We start from the raw sequence: 13,625 nt of genomic DNA on the forward strand, positions 1-13,625 counted from the left end.
GTACAATCCATAGGAGATCCATACCAGCTATCTTCAAATGCTGAAGTCTTATCATGTAGCAGAAGTCTAAGTTGTTCCAGAAAACAAAGTATATATTAAACAGTGGTGGTATACCTCAAACATTAAGAACATGTACAGCTCAGCAGGTCAACCCATGAACCAGAAAGTCACGGTTAGATTCCCGGGCAAGGCAAATGCCTGGGTTTCAGGCTCTATTCCTCATTAGGGGGTGTGCAGGAGGCAGCCAATGGATGATTCTCTCTCATCATTGATGTTTCTCTCTCTCTCTCATTCTCCCTCTCTTTGAACTTAAAAAAAAAATTGTCCAAAATTGAAAGATTTTCATTGAGAAATGAGCATTCCACATGCCCTAGAAAACTTATTAATGCAGAAGCTGAATGAACACCTACCTATCCAGATAGCAGGATTTTTGAATACTAAAAACAGTAAAAGGATGCCAAGTTAGAAGCTACCTAAGGTCCAACAGTAAGATAATTTTTCAAGCTGGTAAGTAACAAGGAGTTTAATCTGACAAGACTTTTTTGTCCAACAAAAAAAAAAAAAAAGGAAAAAATGATATAAAATAATCCCGTAAAAACCCTTATTCCTTGTCCATGGCTGTAATTATGCAGTTAAGTGTGAATGAATGGAAGCAGCTGACCCTAGCAGGAAAACAAAAAGTTCAATGTTAAAGAGTCTCAGCATCATCTACTTTGAATTATATTTTAAAAGTCTAAAGCGTACCCTGGCTGGTTTGGTTCAGTAGTTTAGAGCATCGGAGCCAGACTGAAAGGGTCGCTATGTCTCTCTCACATTAATATTTCTCTCTCCCCCTCCCCTCCACTCTCACTCTAAAAAAAAAAAAAAAAAAAAAATCAATGGGAAAAATATCCTCAGGTGAGAGTATCTATATCCTATATAAAAGGCTAATATGCAAATCGACCGAATGGCACAAAGACCAGTCGCTATGACTTGCACTGACCACCAGGGGGCAGATGCTCAATGCAGGAGTTGCCCCCTGGTGGTCAGTGCACTCCCAAAGGGGGAGCACTGCTCAGCCAGAAGCCAGGCTCACAGCTGGGAGCACAGCAGCAATGGCGGGAGTCTCTCCTGCCTCCACAGCAGCACTAAGGACCCCTCGGGGGATGTCCAACTGCTGGCTTAGGCCCGCTCCCCCCAGAATGTCGTGCACCTGGACTCTAGCATATATATAAAAGGCTAAGTGACTGACTAGCTGGCCAGCCAGTACATATACACACTAGAAACAAAAATAAATGTTGACTCACACATGCACGATACATATAAAGCTCTTGCTGGCGCCAACCGTACGTGTTTCGATCTATCATTGTCGATCATGAATTTGGTTGTTTTTGTTGACATTCTGAAGCTGAAAGAAAGCAGCATCATCAACAGAACATGTCTGAAGACCAACTATTGGCATCTGACATTGGCCTCCCATCTAAGTTAATTCGAAGACAGTGTACCATGATGCCAGCATTTGCGATAACTATTAGTAAATCACAAGGACAAACTCTAGATAGGGTAGGAATATTCCTAGCTGAACCCGTTTTCGGACATGGTCAGTTAGTTATATGTTGCTTTCTTTCAAATTCAAAGAGCGTGTGACGTTAACGTTGTAAATACTTCACAAGGGAAATTAGTCAAGCACTCTGAAAATGTTTTTACTCTTAATGTGGTATACAGGGAACTATTAGAATAAGTTTAATCAATTTATCAGTCACTGTTTTTTATCAGTGTTGTTTTTTTACATCATGTTTTTGTTGTTTTTAATATCACGTCTGTTGCTATATATTATTTATTAATCAAATTATGTATTATTTTCATATACATTTTACTAATTTTCTTTCACCTCTGACACTTCTATTATAGAGAAAGGGTAAATAGCAATATTAAAATATTTCATATTAATTTCCTTTCAAAGTGACAAATCCGTGCACCAGGCCACTAGTATAGAGTGTGAGTGTGTGTAAAGTCTAAAGCTGTGCATTTGAAAAGCAAATAATCACTTATAATCTTAAAGGTTATATAATCTTTTTAATTAGTTGCTTTAATCCAGCTACTCATTAGAATAAATCAGTACAACCAAATGATTTACTCTCACTGTAAAAAGGTGTGAGTTGCAATTTATTTAAAATTAATACCAAAAGGTTTTTTCCCAATGAATAAAGTATATTTCAGTTATTTCTATTTGGATAACAGTATTAAGGGGCAAGCAATGAAATTTCTAGTAATTTATAATTGTGCAGATACCAAGAATTGGCAATTTCTTTCTTCCTAGGCTATTCACAAATCTTGCTTACACTGTTAGCTTTTTAAAAATATGTATGTATATACTAATTTCAGAAAGAAAGAGGGAGAGAGAGATATAAACATCAATGATGAAAGAGAATCATTGATCAGCTGCCTCCTGCATGACCCCACTGGGGGAATGAACTCATAACCCGGGCTTGTACCCTGACTGGGAATGGAACCATGACCTCCTGGTCAATGCTCAGCCACACAGGCCAGGCACACTACCTAGATTTTAAAATAAGTGTGCTCTGCTCGCCTACTCACACATGATCTCACTCATTCATGGATAATAGAGACCATTATAAACTTTTGAACAATAATAGATACAGAGGCAGAGCTGCCTCAAACAGATTGTCAAACTGCAGCAGGAAGGCCGGGGAGGGTTGGGGGGCAGGAGGGAGGGGGGGTAAGAGATCAACCAAAGGACTTGTATGCATGCATATAAGCATAACCAATGGATATAAGACACTGGGGGATAGGGGAGGCTAGGGGACTGTCAAAGGCGGGGGAGGGGGGGGGACACATATGTAATACCCTTTGTAATACTTCAAGCAATAAAAAAGAAAAAAAAAGAAAAAAAATCCTTTAGGAAAAAATGATGCTTTGATTAAAAAACAAACAAACAAACAAACAAAAAAACACAAGTTGCCCTAAGCCGTTTGACTCAGTGGATAGAGCGTTGGCTTGCAGACTGAAGGGTCCCGGGTTCAATTCCAGTCAAGGGCATATGCCTGAGTTGGGGGCTTAAACCACAGTAGGGGGCTTGTAGGAAGCAGCCAATCATAGATTCTCTATCATTGATGTTTCTCTTTCTCTCTGAAATCAATAAAATATATTTAAAAACACACACACAAGTTCAACAATAAAGATTTAAGAGTGAAGATGAGGGATGGGGGGTAGAGAAACAATAAAAAGCTCTATACAAAAAGCATTCCCCCTCACAGATTAATCCACTTTAACAGGGTTTTGCTGGTGAAGCTACAAATATTTCTATGTGACTTCATCAAATAGCAAATATTTATCATATGCCATGAGACACACTATGCTATTAATAGTCTCTACCTTTACCTATTTTGAAGAACATAAGGCAATATAAAAATGTCAAAGAAATATACAAACGATAGGTAGCAAAGGAAGTTAAAGGAAACAGACTAATTTAGCTGAGCATGGTCAAAAAGCACACCTGCCCCTTTCCTCGGGAGATATGAAATTCTGAACTCTGCCCAATAAAGTCTATTTCATCTATGGTTTTTTAAAATATATTTTGATTGATTTCAGAGAGGAAGGGAGAGGGAGAGATAGAAACATCAATGATGAGAGAGAATCACTGATGGCTGCCTCCTCCATGCCCCCTACTGGGGAACAAGCCTGCAACCCAAGAATATGGCCCGACTAGGAATCGAACTGTGACCTCCTGGTTCATAGGTCAAGCTCAACCACTGAGCCCTGTGGGCCAGGCTCATCTGTTTTTACACTTATATTCTACCCACCAAAAACACTGGTATAGCTAGTGTTAAAAATAAATATGCAGAAGCCAAGCAATTTACAATTCCAACTTGAGCTAAACTCTCCGACTACTCCTCGCATTCTTCTCTGCAACATACATACTACTCATTTACTCCAGAAAAAGGAACCAATTACTAAAAATTATCCAGAGGCTTGAATATAAGAATTAAGATAGGAAAATTGACATGCCTCCTCCTACTTTTTACTGGTAAGGCTTTCCCCAAATTTTCTGCTCTACAGCATACCAAGCTTGAGTAAAGACTAGTAAATGTTCATTTGGGGCTTACCTATGCATAAAGAGAAACTTCAGAGTTCAACTTAAAACTTCATTTCATTACACAAAGTCCCAACAATACAGGACGTGACCTGTACTGCTAGTCTGAGGACCTCATTATCTGGACAGCCTACAAACACTAATTCAGCGGTTCTCAACCTGTGGGTCGCAACCCCTTTGGCGGTCGAACAACCCTTTCACAGGGGTCGCCCAAGACCATCCTGCATATCAGATATTTACATTACGATTCATAACAGTAGCAACATTACAGTTATGAAGTAGCAACAAAAATAATTTTATGGTTGGGTCACAACATGAGGAACTGTATTTAAAGGGCCAGAAGGTTGAGAACCACTGCACTAATTTAACAATGAGGTGTTAATAAAGGTCTAACAATGAAGAAATGAGAAGCTTTTTCTTTTACTTTCAGCTTTTAAAACAAAAGAACTCTAAAATTGAAGGATTTGAAGTAAAAGGCTTTACTTTACTTGGTTCTACATAAAAAAAGTAAATTTGCCCTAACCGGTTTGGCTCAGTGGATAGAGCGTCGGCCTGCGGACTGACGGGTCACAGGTTCGATTCCGGTCAAGGACATGTACCTTGGTTGTGGGCACATCCCCAGTAGGGGGTGTGCAGGAGGCAGCTGGTCGATGTTTCTCTCTCATCGATGTTTCTAGCTCTCTATCCCTCTCCTTTCCTCTCTGTAAATAATCAATAAAATATATTAAAAAAAAAAAAAAAGTAAATTTATGCTGCAGAGCATTACAATTCTAATTACCCCCATAAAACATTACAAGACACCTTAAGATTCACCCATTCCAAGCCAGGCCATTTCACACAAGTATCTCAATTTCCTCTCCTGTAAATGAACTGGATTAAATTGTAAGATGGCTTTAAGCTCTTTTTAAAAAAGTCTTAAATTCTGTAACAGAATGGTAATAAAATAATGGCCATATTGTTTTAGGTTAACCTTTCAAAAGTATTTACTAATTTTTTAAAAGATGAAACACTACTAATCTTTAATTCTAACCGTAATTTAAGAAATTACATAAAATTATGACAAAGTGTATGTTACACAAAATGTATTTTTATACCAGTATCTGCCACATAGGAATTATCCTACCGTACAATAATGTGGCTAGGTTAAAACAACCCATTCTCCTTGTAATATTTAGGATTCTGCCTTGATCCCAGAAAAAGATACCCCTATTATCACATGAGGGAATTCACATCTTCTTTTCAAATTCAAATTTATTTTTTTTTTTTAATATATTTTATTGATTTTTTACAGAGAGGAAGGGAGAGAGAGAGCTAGAAACATCGATGTGAGAGAGAAACATCGACCAGCTGCCTCCTGCACACTTCCCACTGGGGATGTACCCGCAACCCAGGTACATGCCCTTGACCGGAATCGAACCTGGGACCTTTCAGTCCGCAAGCCGACGCTCTATCCACTGAGCCAAACCGGTTTTGGCTCAAATTCAAATTTAAATACTTCCCTATGGCACACACACAGCACACACAGGCAGGCAGAGAAGAACAAATTAAGCATTATAAATGCCTGTTTTTTCTAAGACAAGGTAAATGCAAAACCAAGTAAGCTTGTCCTCTGCATTGCAGAGGAATAGTTCATGCAATCAATGAAGAACACATCAGAGACTTTAACTGTCAAGAAAAACTTCAGATGTTAGCCCCCAAAAAAAGATTTTACCTACAAAATGGTTAATGTTTTTATTTCAAATACTTAAAAGAAACTCTGTACAACAGCTGCACTGAAAATTCTAAGTAGAGATACACTGCATGCTCTGGTAAGAAATGTTAGCCTAACAAAAGCATCCTTTTTCTGATTATTATTTAACTGCAAAGATATAAAGATCAAGGAGACTTTAGGGAGTGGCATGAAAATCAGCACACTTTAGCTAACACATCTGGTCACATATTGTTACATAGATGTCAGGCTGTTTTGCAAGAGAACATTGGTTAATCTTTCATCTACCAAAGTCACTAATGTATATTAATCCCATTATATTTACAAAGTGTATAGCAATTGTAAATATTATCTATTAAAACACCCTTTATTCTGCATCATATCTGATTACATCTCACCATATAAATGAGTTCTCTCTTCAGTTAAAATTAAGACTTGATTTCAAAATATCATCTTGCAGCCTTAGCTGGTTTCGCTCAGTGGATAGAGCCTCGGCCTTCGGACTGAAGAGTCCCAGGTTCGATTCCAGTCAAGGGCATATGCCCCAGTTGTGGGATTGATACCCAGTAGGGGGCGTGCGGGAGGCAGCCACTCAATGATTCCCTCTCATCATCGATGTTTCTACTGCCCTCTCCCTTCCTCTCTGAAATCAATAAAAATATATTTTTTAAAAAATAATAATTAAAGTTATATAAAAAATCAACTTTCACAGCCTAGGGCGCAATTTTATACCAATAAACTGATGAAAACTAGGCAATCACTCAAAATTCATTATTATTTATACTTTAATCAGTTAAAATATTTGTAAATGGAGTGTTACACTAGATTAATTTATAGCTGCATTTCTTCTCTCTGCTAAACATTCATGTAATTATTATAAGCCCAAATTTCAAAAACTACCAGGCCATTTAGTTGCATTACATAATAGGACGGTATTTCATCAATGTTAAGTTTGCGTTCTCACTGAACAGATGCTTGGGGTTTCCTCTAATGACTGGGCTTACTAGGAAATTAACAAATAACTTTCTTTTTTAAGTAAAGTGAAATAAAAATTGCAATTATGCCTTAATGTAAGTGATACTACATATCTGGTAGTCATTTTTGTCAGGATACTTGATTTTTAGAACCCATGGAAAAAGTCATTTTGTCCAGAAGACAAATACAGCTCAAATATCAGTTGCTAAGTAGACTGAAGTAAAAAGAAATCCAGTTATACACAGTATCTTACTTTATCCCCTAACAGTTTCTAAACAAAGTTCAAAACCAGTTTGTAAAGTAAATCCTATTTTAGGTGTATTAAGAATGCTCACTCCCTATTACAAAAATGAATCACTTCAGTCCTTTCATACACCAAATCATCTAGATATAAAAAAGTATTAAGTTTCTCAAAAGTAAAGCGTCAAGTTTTAATAGTAATTAAGTCACATCAATACTGACAATTTATTTCACAAATAGGTAGCTCCAAGTCTGTGAGTTATCAAAATGCCTCACTTAACTGTAATTTGACCTTTCCGATATCTAGCACCCAAAACACTTAAGACCAGAAAAGATATGAAATACATTTGTTACTTTGTATACTTTCTTAAATCCCCATTCAAGGGAATTTTTCAGTACTTACTAGCCTAGTCTATAACCGCCGTAATATTTACATTACTTTTTCCTTTGTAACTTGGGAGGAGGGGCAGAGAGGTGGGCAATGTACAGCTTACAGTAATATCAGCCTATGCAGGAGTGACCTGTCATGGTTCAGGCACTCCTAAGGCTTATAAACTAGATTTCTATTTGTTTCCAATACACTTGAACACTAGTCTCTAACGGTCACTTCACAACTAAGCTAGCTGTTTATCTGCACCTTTATATTAATACCTTTGAAGAATTATTTTTAGTCATTAAAATATAAATGTCTATACTTAAAATATTACATCATTAATATTTATCTTTTGATTCCTAAAAGGAATCAAGATTTCCTAGGAAATCTGAAAATGAAATCATTCACGCATCAACCAGATTAACAGATTTACTGCTTTAAGCGGTTTTTAAGAGATATCTAAGTCTCAATTTCAAATAGAATGCCAAAAACTAAATCAGATGGCCGACTCAGACCAATACTGGCCTTGGCCATGGTTATTCTATTACATATTTGAATGTAGCTACTTTACAATTAAAATACTTTTGTTGCCTTATTGCTATTCATAAATCTATTACTGCAATCATTTATAATAAACAACACTTGTTTGACAAAACAAAGGGTCAGAAAAAAAGATAGAAATCCATAATTAGAGAGCATCTCTCAATTGAAAATAATGTCCAAGAAATCCAAGTAAAATTCCCAATACTAATGAGACAAAGTATCAAATATAAAAATATTGTTTTAAAATTCAAAAAAGTAAAATGAATCATTAAATGAGCCATTAAAATAAGTCCTATATATCATCAGCTTTCTTCAAGCCCAAACTTCCCACAGCCCAAATTTTAGCCTCATCATCTTAAGTAACACTATTAGATGGCTAGCAAAATAAACACTTTTAAATGACTTCCTCAAAATTCAAGGTCATAATCAGTTTTACTAGAGACAGACCAGCAGAAGTTATCAAATCAAAGTTATTTTTCTTTTTAAGGTAAAAGACAAAAAGTTTGCAAAACAGTCACTGATGTAATTACCCCATTTTCTGTACTGAATCTGTTTCTCCCTTTTCACCTCCAATCGTACGAGGGGTGAACTGCATTCCCTCCGCCTAAACCTTCCCTCTATAGACACATGCACACACGTGTGTCCCCCTAAAACAGTTGATACTCTGTCCTGGGCTGAAAGCATAAAACAAAAGGCTGCCTTGAAGATGAAGCTCATGGTGTGATCTAGAATGACTACTGAATCCAAAATGCTGTCGGAGTGGCTCTGGGGTTTTTTTCTTGTTTTTTTGTTTTGTTTTCGGAGGGGGTCGAGGAGGCCAGCCGGGCGGCTGCCCGGTCTCTCCCTCCCCCTCTGCTTTCGCTTTGTGCTCACAATGCAGCTCCAGCAAAGCGCTTCCCTCTCCCCGCAGCCGCCGCCATGTTAGCCGCGTCTCCATGTGCCCAGAGACCTAACGAGCCCCTGGACACCCAGGCCCACCCCCCAACGGATCCCAAGCGGTGCGGTCTCCCTCCCGCCCCTCCTCAGGGTCCCCAGGGGACAGAACGCCGCTCCAGGCCGCGTTCTCGGGACCCAGTTGAGCGGGAGGCTCAGGGGGCACCTAGACAATTGAAACAAAGAAGGAAGCGTAGGGGAGCCCATCCGATGGGGGCGGGGGAGCAGACGGGGACCCGCTCACCAGGGGCTGGACGAAAAGCTATCCTAGTTCACGATCCTAAGCACACTCCCTCCCTCGGGGGGCGGGGGGCACTGAGCAGGCCTCGAGTGCACAGTAACGGAGTGGACACCCCCGGCCGGAGGACGCAGGCCGCCCGACTCCACGAGGCAGGCCGTCTGCCGAGTCCTGAGCCCCCAGCCCGGGATCGCGCTCTCCCCGCTGGCCCTACTCCAAGAATTCGGGCCTCGGTGACCCGGAAAAGGGCCTCAGTTACATCTGGCGACAGGGCAGATCCCCACCCTAACACTGTCCACTCCCAAAGGCTCCGAGGCCTGGCCCACGGCAGGGGGGCAGTAGCCAGAGTCCACGGGTCAGGTGACAAGCACCTCCCCTGCCAGCCCGTTTTCTGGGCACGAAGCTCCCATTGACTGTGAACTGGAAGCAAGGGGGGGAGGGGGGAGCAAGCGGAGGGGCAAGGCCGGAGACGAGACGGAAGGATAGAGCAGTCAGGGTCGGAGCATCAAACCCTCCCTCCCCCGCCAATTCTCAGCACCTTTTTCTTCTCCAGGTTCCGAAGTTTCTTGTCGATCACCCCGAGAATCTGTTTCATGGCCTCGGTCTGGACGGCGCCGGTGCCGGTTGCGGGGTGCTGAGAAGCCGGTGCGGCGGCCCCGGCCCCCGCCGCAGCCTCGCTCCCGGAGGACCCCGACGGGGGCGGCGGTCCGGACGACTTGCTGCCGCTTCCGCTGTGGCTGGTGGCCGAGGGCATCTTGAGACCGTAAGGGGAGAGAAGAAAAAGCGGGAGGAAGGACAGGGCGGCGAGTCAGGCGGCGGACGGGGCGAGACGCGGGACAAAACGCGCAGCGGGCGGGAGCCTGCGCGCGCGGTGGGGGCGGGGCGGCGGCGCACGCCGCGAGGGCAGGAAGGGACGGCAGGCGCGCGCGCGACCCGCCAGCGGGGCGCCCGGCCCGGCCTCGCGCCGCCCCCCCGCCCCGCCCCGCCCCGCGCGGGCCGCCGGCTCGGCCTACCCGCCCCGGGCCACCCGGGCTCGCGCTGGGGGCGGGGCCAACGGCCGATGCAACGGTCTCCCCGGGGCAGGGCGGCGGGCACCGTCGCCTTCCGAGGCAGGGAGGGGAGAGAGCGTGGGGCTAGGAGGCGGAGAAGGGTGGAGAAGGGCCCCGGCAATGACCGCGGGGCAGGGATGGGGAGGAGACTAGAGGACCAAGCTCCTGGCGAAGGTCTAGCGGGGCCGAAGGTACAGGGCACCCGGGGCAGCAGCCCTCTGCCCCTTCTGCGCCTCGGTCCGGGGTGGCGCTCACCGTGCGCGCGCGGAGGCCGCTGGAGATCCCGAGCGGGCAAGGGTTGCGGTGCGTTCCGGGCTGTGTCGTGCGCTCCGAGGGCGCAGGCCGCTTCGCCCCGTCCCCGCTCCACCAAGAGCCGCTGCTAGTGAGACGGAGAGCCGGGAGCGGGCGGGACTTAGCCAGCCAGCCCTCTGGGGCCGAGGGGGCGGGGGAGGCAGCGGGCGGGGTCCTTCGCGACTGCCCCGGCTGCCCTGCGCGAACGCCTGTGGGGAAGCTCCCTCCCCTCCGCCCGCCCGGGCCGCCAACCAGCCCTGCCCAGGTGCCGGCTCAGGGAAGCGGCCGGTCTGGACGGCTCCGGGAGGGTACCGGAGCGGTGCCTTGAGTTTTGAACGAAATCGAAGCTGGGGTCCTTCAGGCGAAATCGCTTGACGTCCAAACGGGGACAATAGGTGTCAAGCAGCTGGATCTGAGGCCGCTACTGTCGAGTGTAAAGCCCTTATTTGGTGGGGGTGGGGTGTGGTGGCAGAGGTTTCTGCGACTAAGGGGTGCGTGGGGTGGGTGGTGCAATCCCAGCTCCTAGAATTCCTTGTGTGTGCAGACCAAGCCAACTCCCACACCCCAAAAGGTCTTGAGAAAACACAACTTTCCCTACAAAACAGTCACCCAGTAACCTAGGAATTCTCTAGAACACGTTGGAAATGAGCAACATGGGTGGCTTTTTAAAAGTCTTAAAACTCCAGGTTCATTAAAAATAATTGTCAGCTGCCTTAAGATGGCATTTATCCAGTCGGCCTGAGTATTGCGATGTAGACCTTTTCCCTTGTTTTAAATGCACCAGAAACTTTTAAGAGCATATTTAATGAAATAAACAATTTTTTTTTCCTCCAAGAGAATTACTACAGTCTTGTAATTAACCCAGGAGCGGGGTGGGTGTGGTTGAGGACAGTGAACAGAAACTGAGCCTAGTGCTGGAAGGAAATGTATTAAAAGGAATATAAACAGTGGGAAATTAAGCAACATAATGTAGGACAGCAGTAAATGAAAAATCCCATGGAAAAAAAAGAATTTAAACAGGATTCTACCAAACTCGTTGTTTGGAGACTGAAATGAGTAATACCGGCTGGCAGCAGTACATGCTGAGGGAGCCCGGAGAAGCCACTGCAAGCCCGTGGCCTCAAGATATTTCAGCTGCAAAGTCTGTCGTCCATTCATTCAAATCTGTGCTGTCACATGACTATGTGTTAAGAAGGCTTCACTGCTAGGGATTGGGAACAAAACAAAAATATCTTCACGGAGCTTACATTCCACGCGGGGAGAAGCTAAGTAAATGCATGTGAGATAGTGAAGCGGCAGAAAAAATAAACAGGGCGGTTAGGAATAGCCTTGCAGTAGAGTGACACGCAAGCTAACACTGAAGGAAGTGAGGAAGGCCAAGCAGTTATCTTGAAGGAAGCATTTTCCGGGCAAAGGGAGCACCAAGGGCCAGGTCTGACACCAGTGTGTGTGTGTGTGTGTGTGTGTGTGTGTGTGTGTGTGTGTGTGGTGGGTTGAACAGCCAGGAGGCAACAGCGGCTACAACAAGAGTAGGAGATGAGGTCAAAGACATAAAAGGAGGCCAGTCTTGAAAAGCCTGCTAGGCCATTGTAAGGGCTTCGGCTTTTGCCTAGTGAAATGGGGAGTCACTGCATGCATAGTTTTAAAATATATTTTATTGATTTTTTTACAGAGAGGAAGGGAGAGGGATAGAGAGTTAGAAAAATCAATCAGCCGCCTCCTGCACACCCCCTACTGGGGATGTGCCCGCAACCAAGGTACATGCCCTTGATCAGAATCAAACCTGGGACCCGTCAGTCCCCAGGCCAACGCTCTATCCACTGAGCCAAACCGGTTAGGGCTGCATGCAGAGTTTTAAGCGAGGAGTGACATGACCAACCTGTGTTTTAAAGAAATCCTCTTGCTGCAATATAAAGAATTTAGAGTGTGCATTAGAGAGGCAGGGTAGAGCAAGAGCAGACCCTGAGAGCCCAATCTGGAGGCTGTTGAAACAATATAGCCCAGAGATAGTGGTGGTCAATGTCATTATGTTACAGAAAAGGTGCTGACAGGTCCTTGGATGCTTTATACATTGTGACTCTAGGACGGATAGGGTTTGCTAACAAGTTGTATGTTAAGTGTGAGAGAAGCCAAAGCTGACCTAAGATTATTCAAGATCTAAGCACCTGAACTGTCTGCAAGCCCAGAGGCTAGAAAAGACCAGAATTGTTTAGCTCCTTGCAGCTTTTAGTGTACTCATACTGACCACTATCACTATCAAAATCTCAGACCCCACCCCAGACTTACAGAATCTGCATTTTAACAAGATCCCCAGCTGATTTATAGGCACACTAAAGTTTGGTGTGTGGTTGTTTTTTTTTGTTTTGTTTTGTTGGGTTTTTTTTGGAGGGGAAGGGGAGAACCACTTCTTTATTCCTTAGAACTTGACCAGTATCTTTCAGATCAGACATGAAATACTCTAGCAGGCAGATTCTCCCCAGACCTACGACCTACAGAACTAAACTCTTGGGGGTGGAACCCAGCAATATTTGTTAACAAGCCCGCCGGGGGCCTCCGATGCATGCTGATATATGAGAACCATGGACTTGGAGACCTCTATTGATCCAGGTTAAGAAAGACCTGCCTTTACCTGGCACATTACGATGCAGTAGCAGTTATAAAGCATAAAGTCTCAGGGTCAGCTAGATTGGGCTTTTCAAGAAAAAGGAAAGATTGTAGGGAGGGAGCAAGATAGCTAACACACACAACCAAGAATCTCATTTGGGGGGTCCATCTCACAGCCCAGTATATCAACATAGATTAAGTTGTACTGCAGTAACAATCTTGAAAACTCTGTGACTTAAAACAGGGATTTGAAAACTATAGTCCCTGGGCCAAGTGACCATCAGTTTGTGTAAATAATGTTTTTGGGGACACAGCCATATGAATTTATGTACATACTAGAGGTCTGTTGCATGAATTCATGCACCAGTGGGGTCCCTCAGCCTGACCTGCAGGATCAGACCAAAACCGGCTCTCCGACATCCCCCAAGGGGTCCTGGATTTCGAGAAGGCGCAGACCAGGCCAAGGGACCCCACTGGTGCACGATCGGGGCCATGGAGGGATATGGGAGGTTGGCCAACCAGGGAGGGGAGTAACCGTGGGAGGTCTCCAGGTTGTGTCCAGCCCATCTCACTCAGTC

The 13,625-nt window shown here is 44.0% G+C and overlaps 1 protein-coding gene across 8 annotated transcripts in view; it reads right to left on the bottom strand.

Annotated features, from left to right (window-relative positions):
* Positions 1-10,563, bottom strand: part of CAPRIN1 (cell cycle associated protein 1) — a 38,490-nt gene extending 27,927 nt beyond the window's left edge. For 6 of the 8 annotated variants that reach the window (XM_036326273.1, XM_036326275.1, XM_036326278.1 and 3 more), the window contains exons 1-2: positions 10,408-10,562; positions 9,642-9,857 (exon numbers count right to left, since the gene is read on the bottom strand). In XM_036326273.1, coding sequence (XP_036182166.1) covers positions 9,642-9,857 — 216 coding nt within the window. In that variant the 5' untranslated portion in view covers positions 10,408-10,562. Of the gene's footprint in view, positions 1-1,286; positions 1,388-9,641; positions 9,858-10,407 lie in introns of those variants that run through there. The other 2 variants (XM_036326274.1, XM_036326277.1) reach the window with 2 other exon arrangements.
* Positions 10,564-13,625: the final 3,062 nt, after the last annotated feature.

This window comes from Myotis myotis, unplaced genomic scaffold, assembly GCF_014108235.1.
Source record: "Myotis myotis isolate mMyoMyo1 unplaced genomic scaffold, mMyoMyo1.p scaffold_m19_p_10, whole genome shotgun sequence".
NCBI classification, from domain to species: Eukaryota; Metazoa; Chordata; class Mammalia; order Chiroptera; family Vespertilionidae; genus Myotis; species Myotis myotis.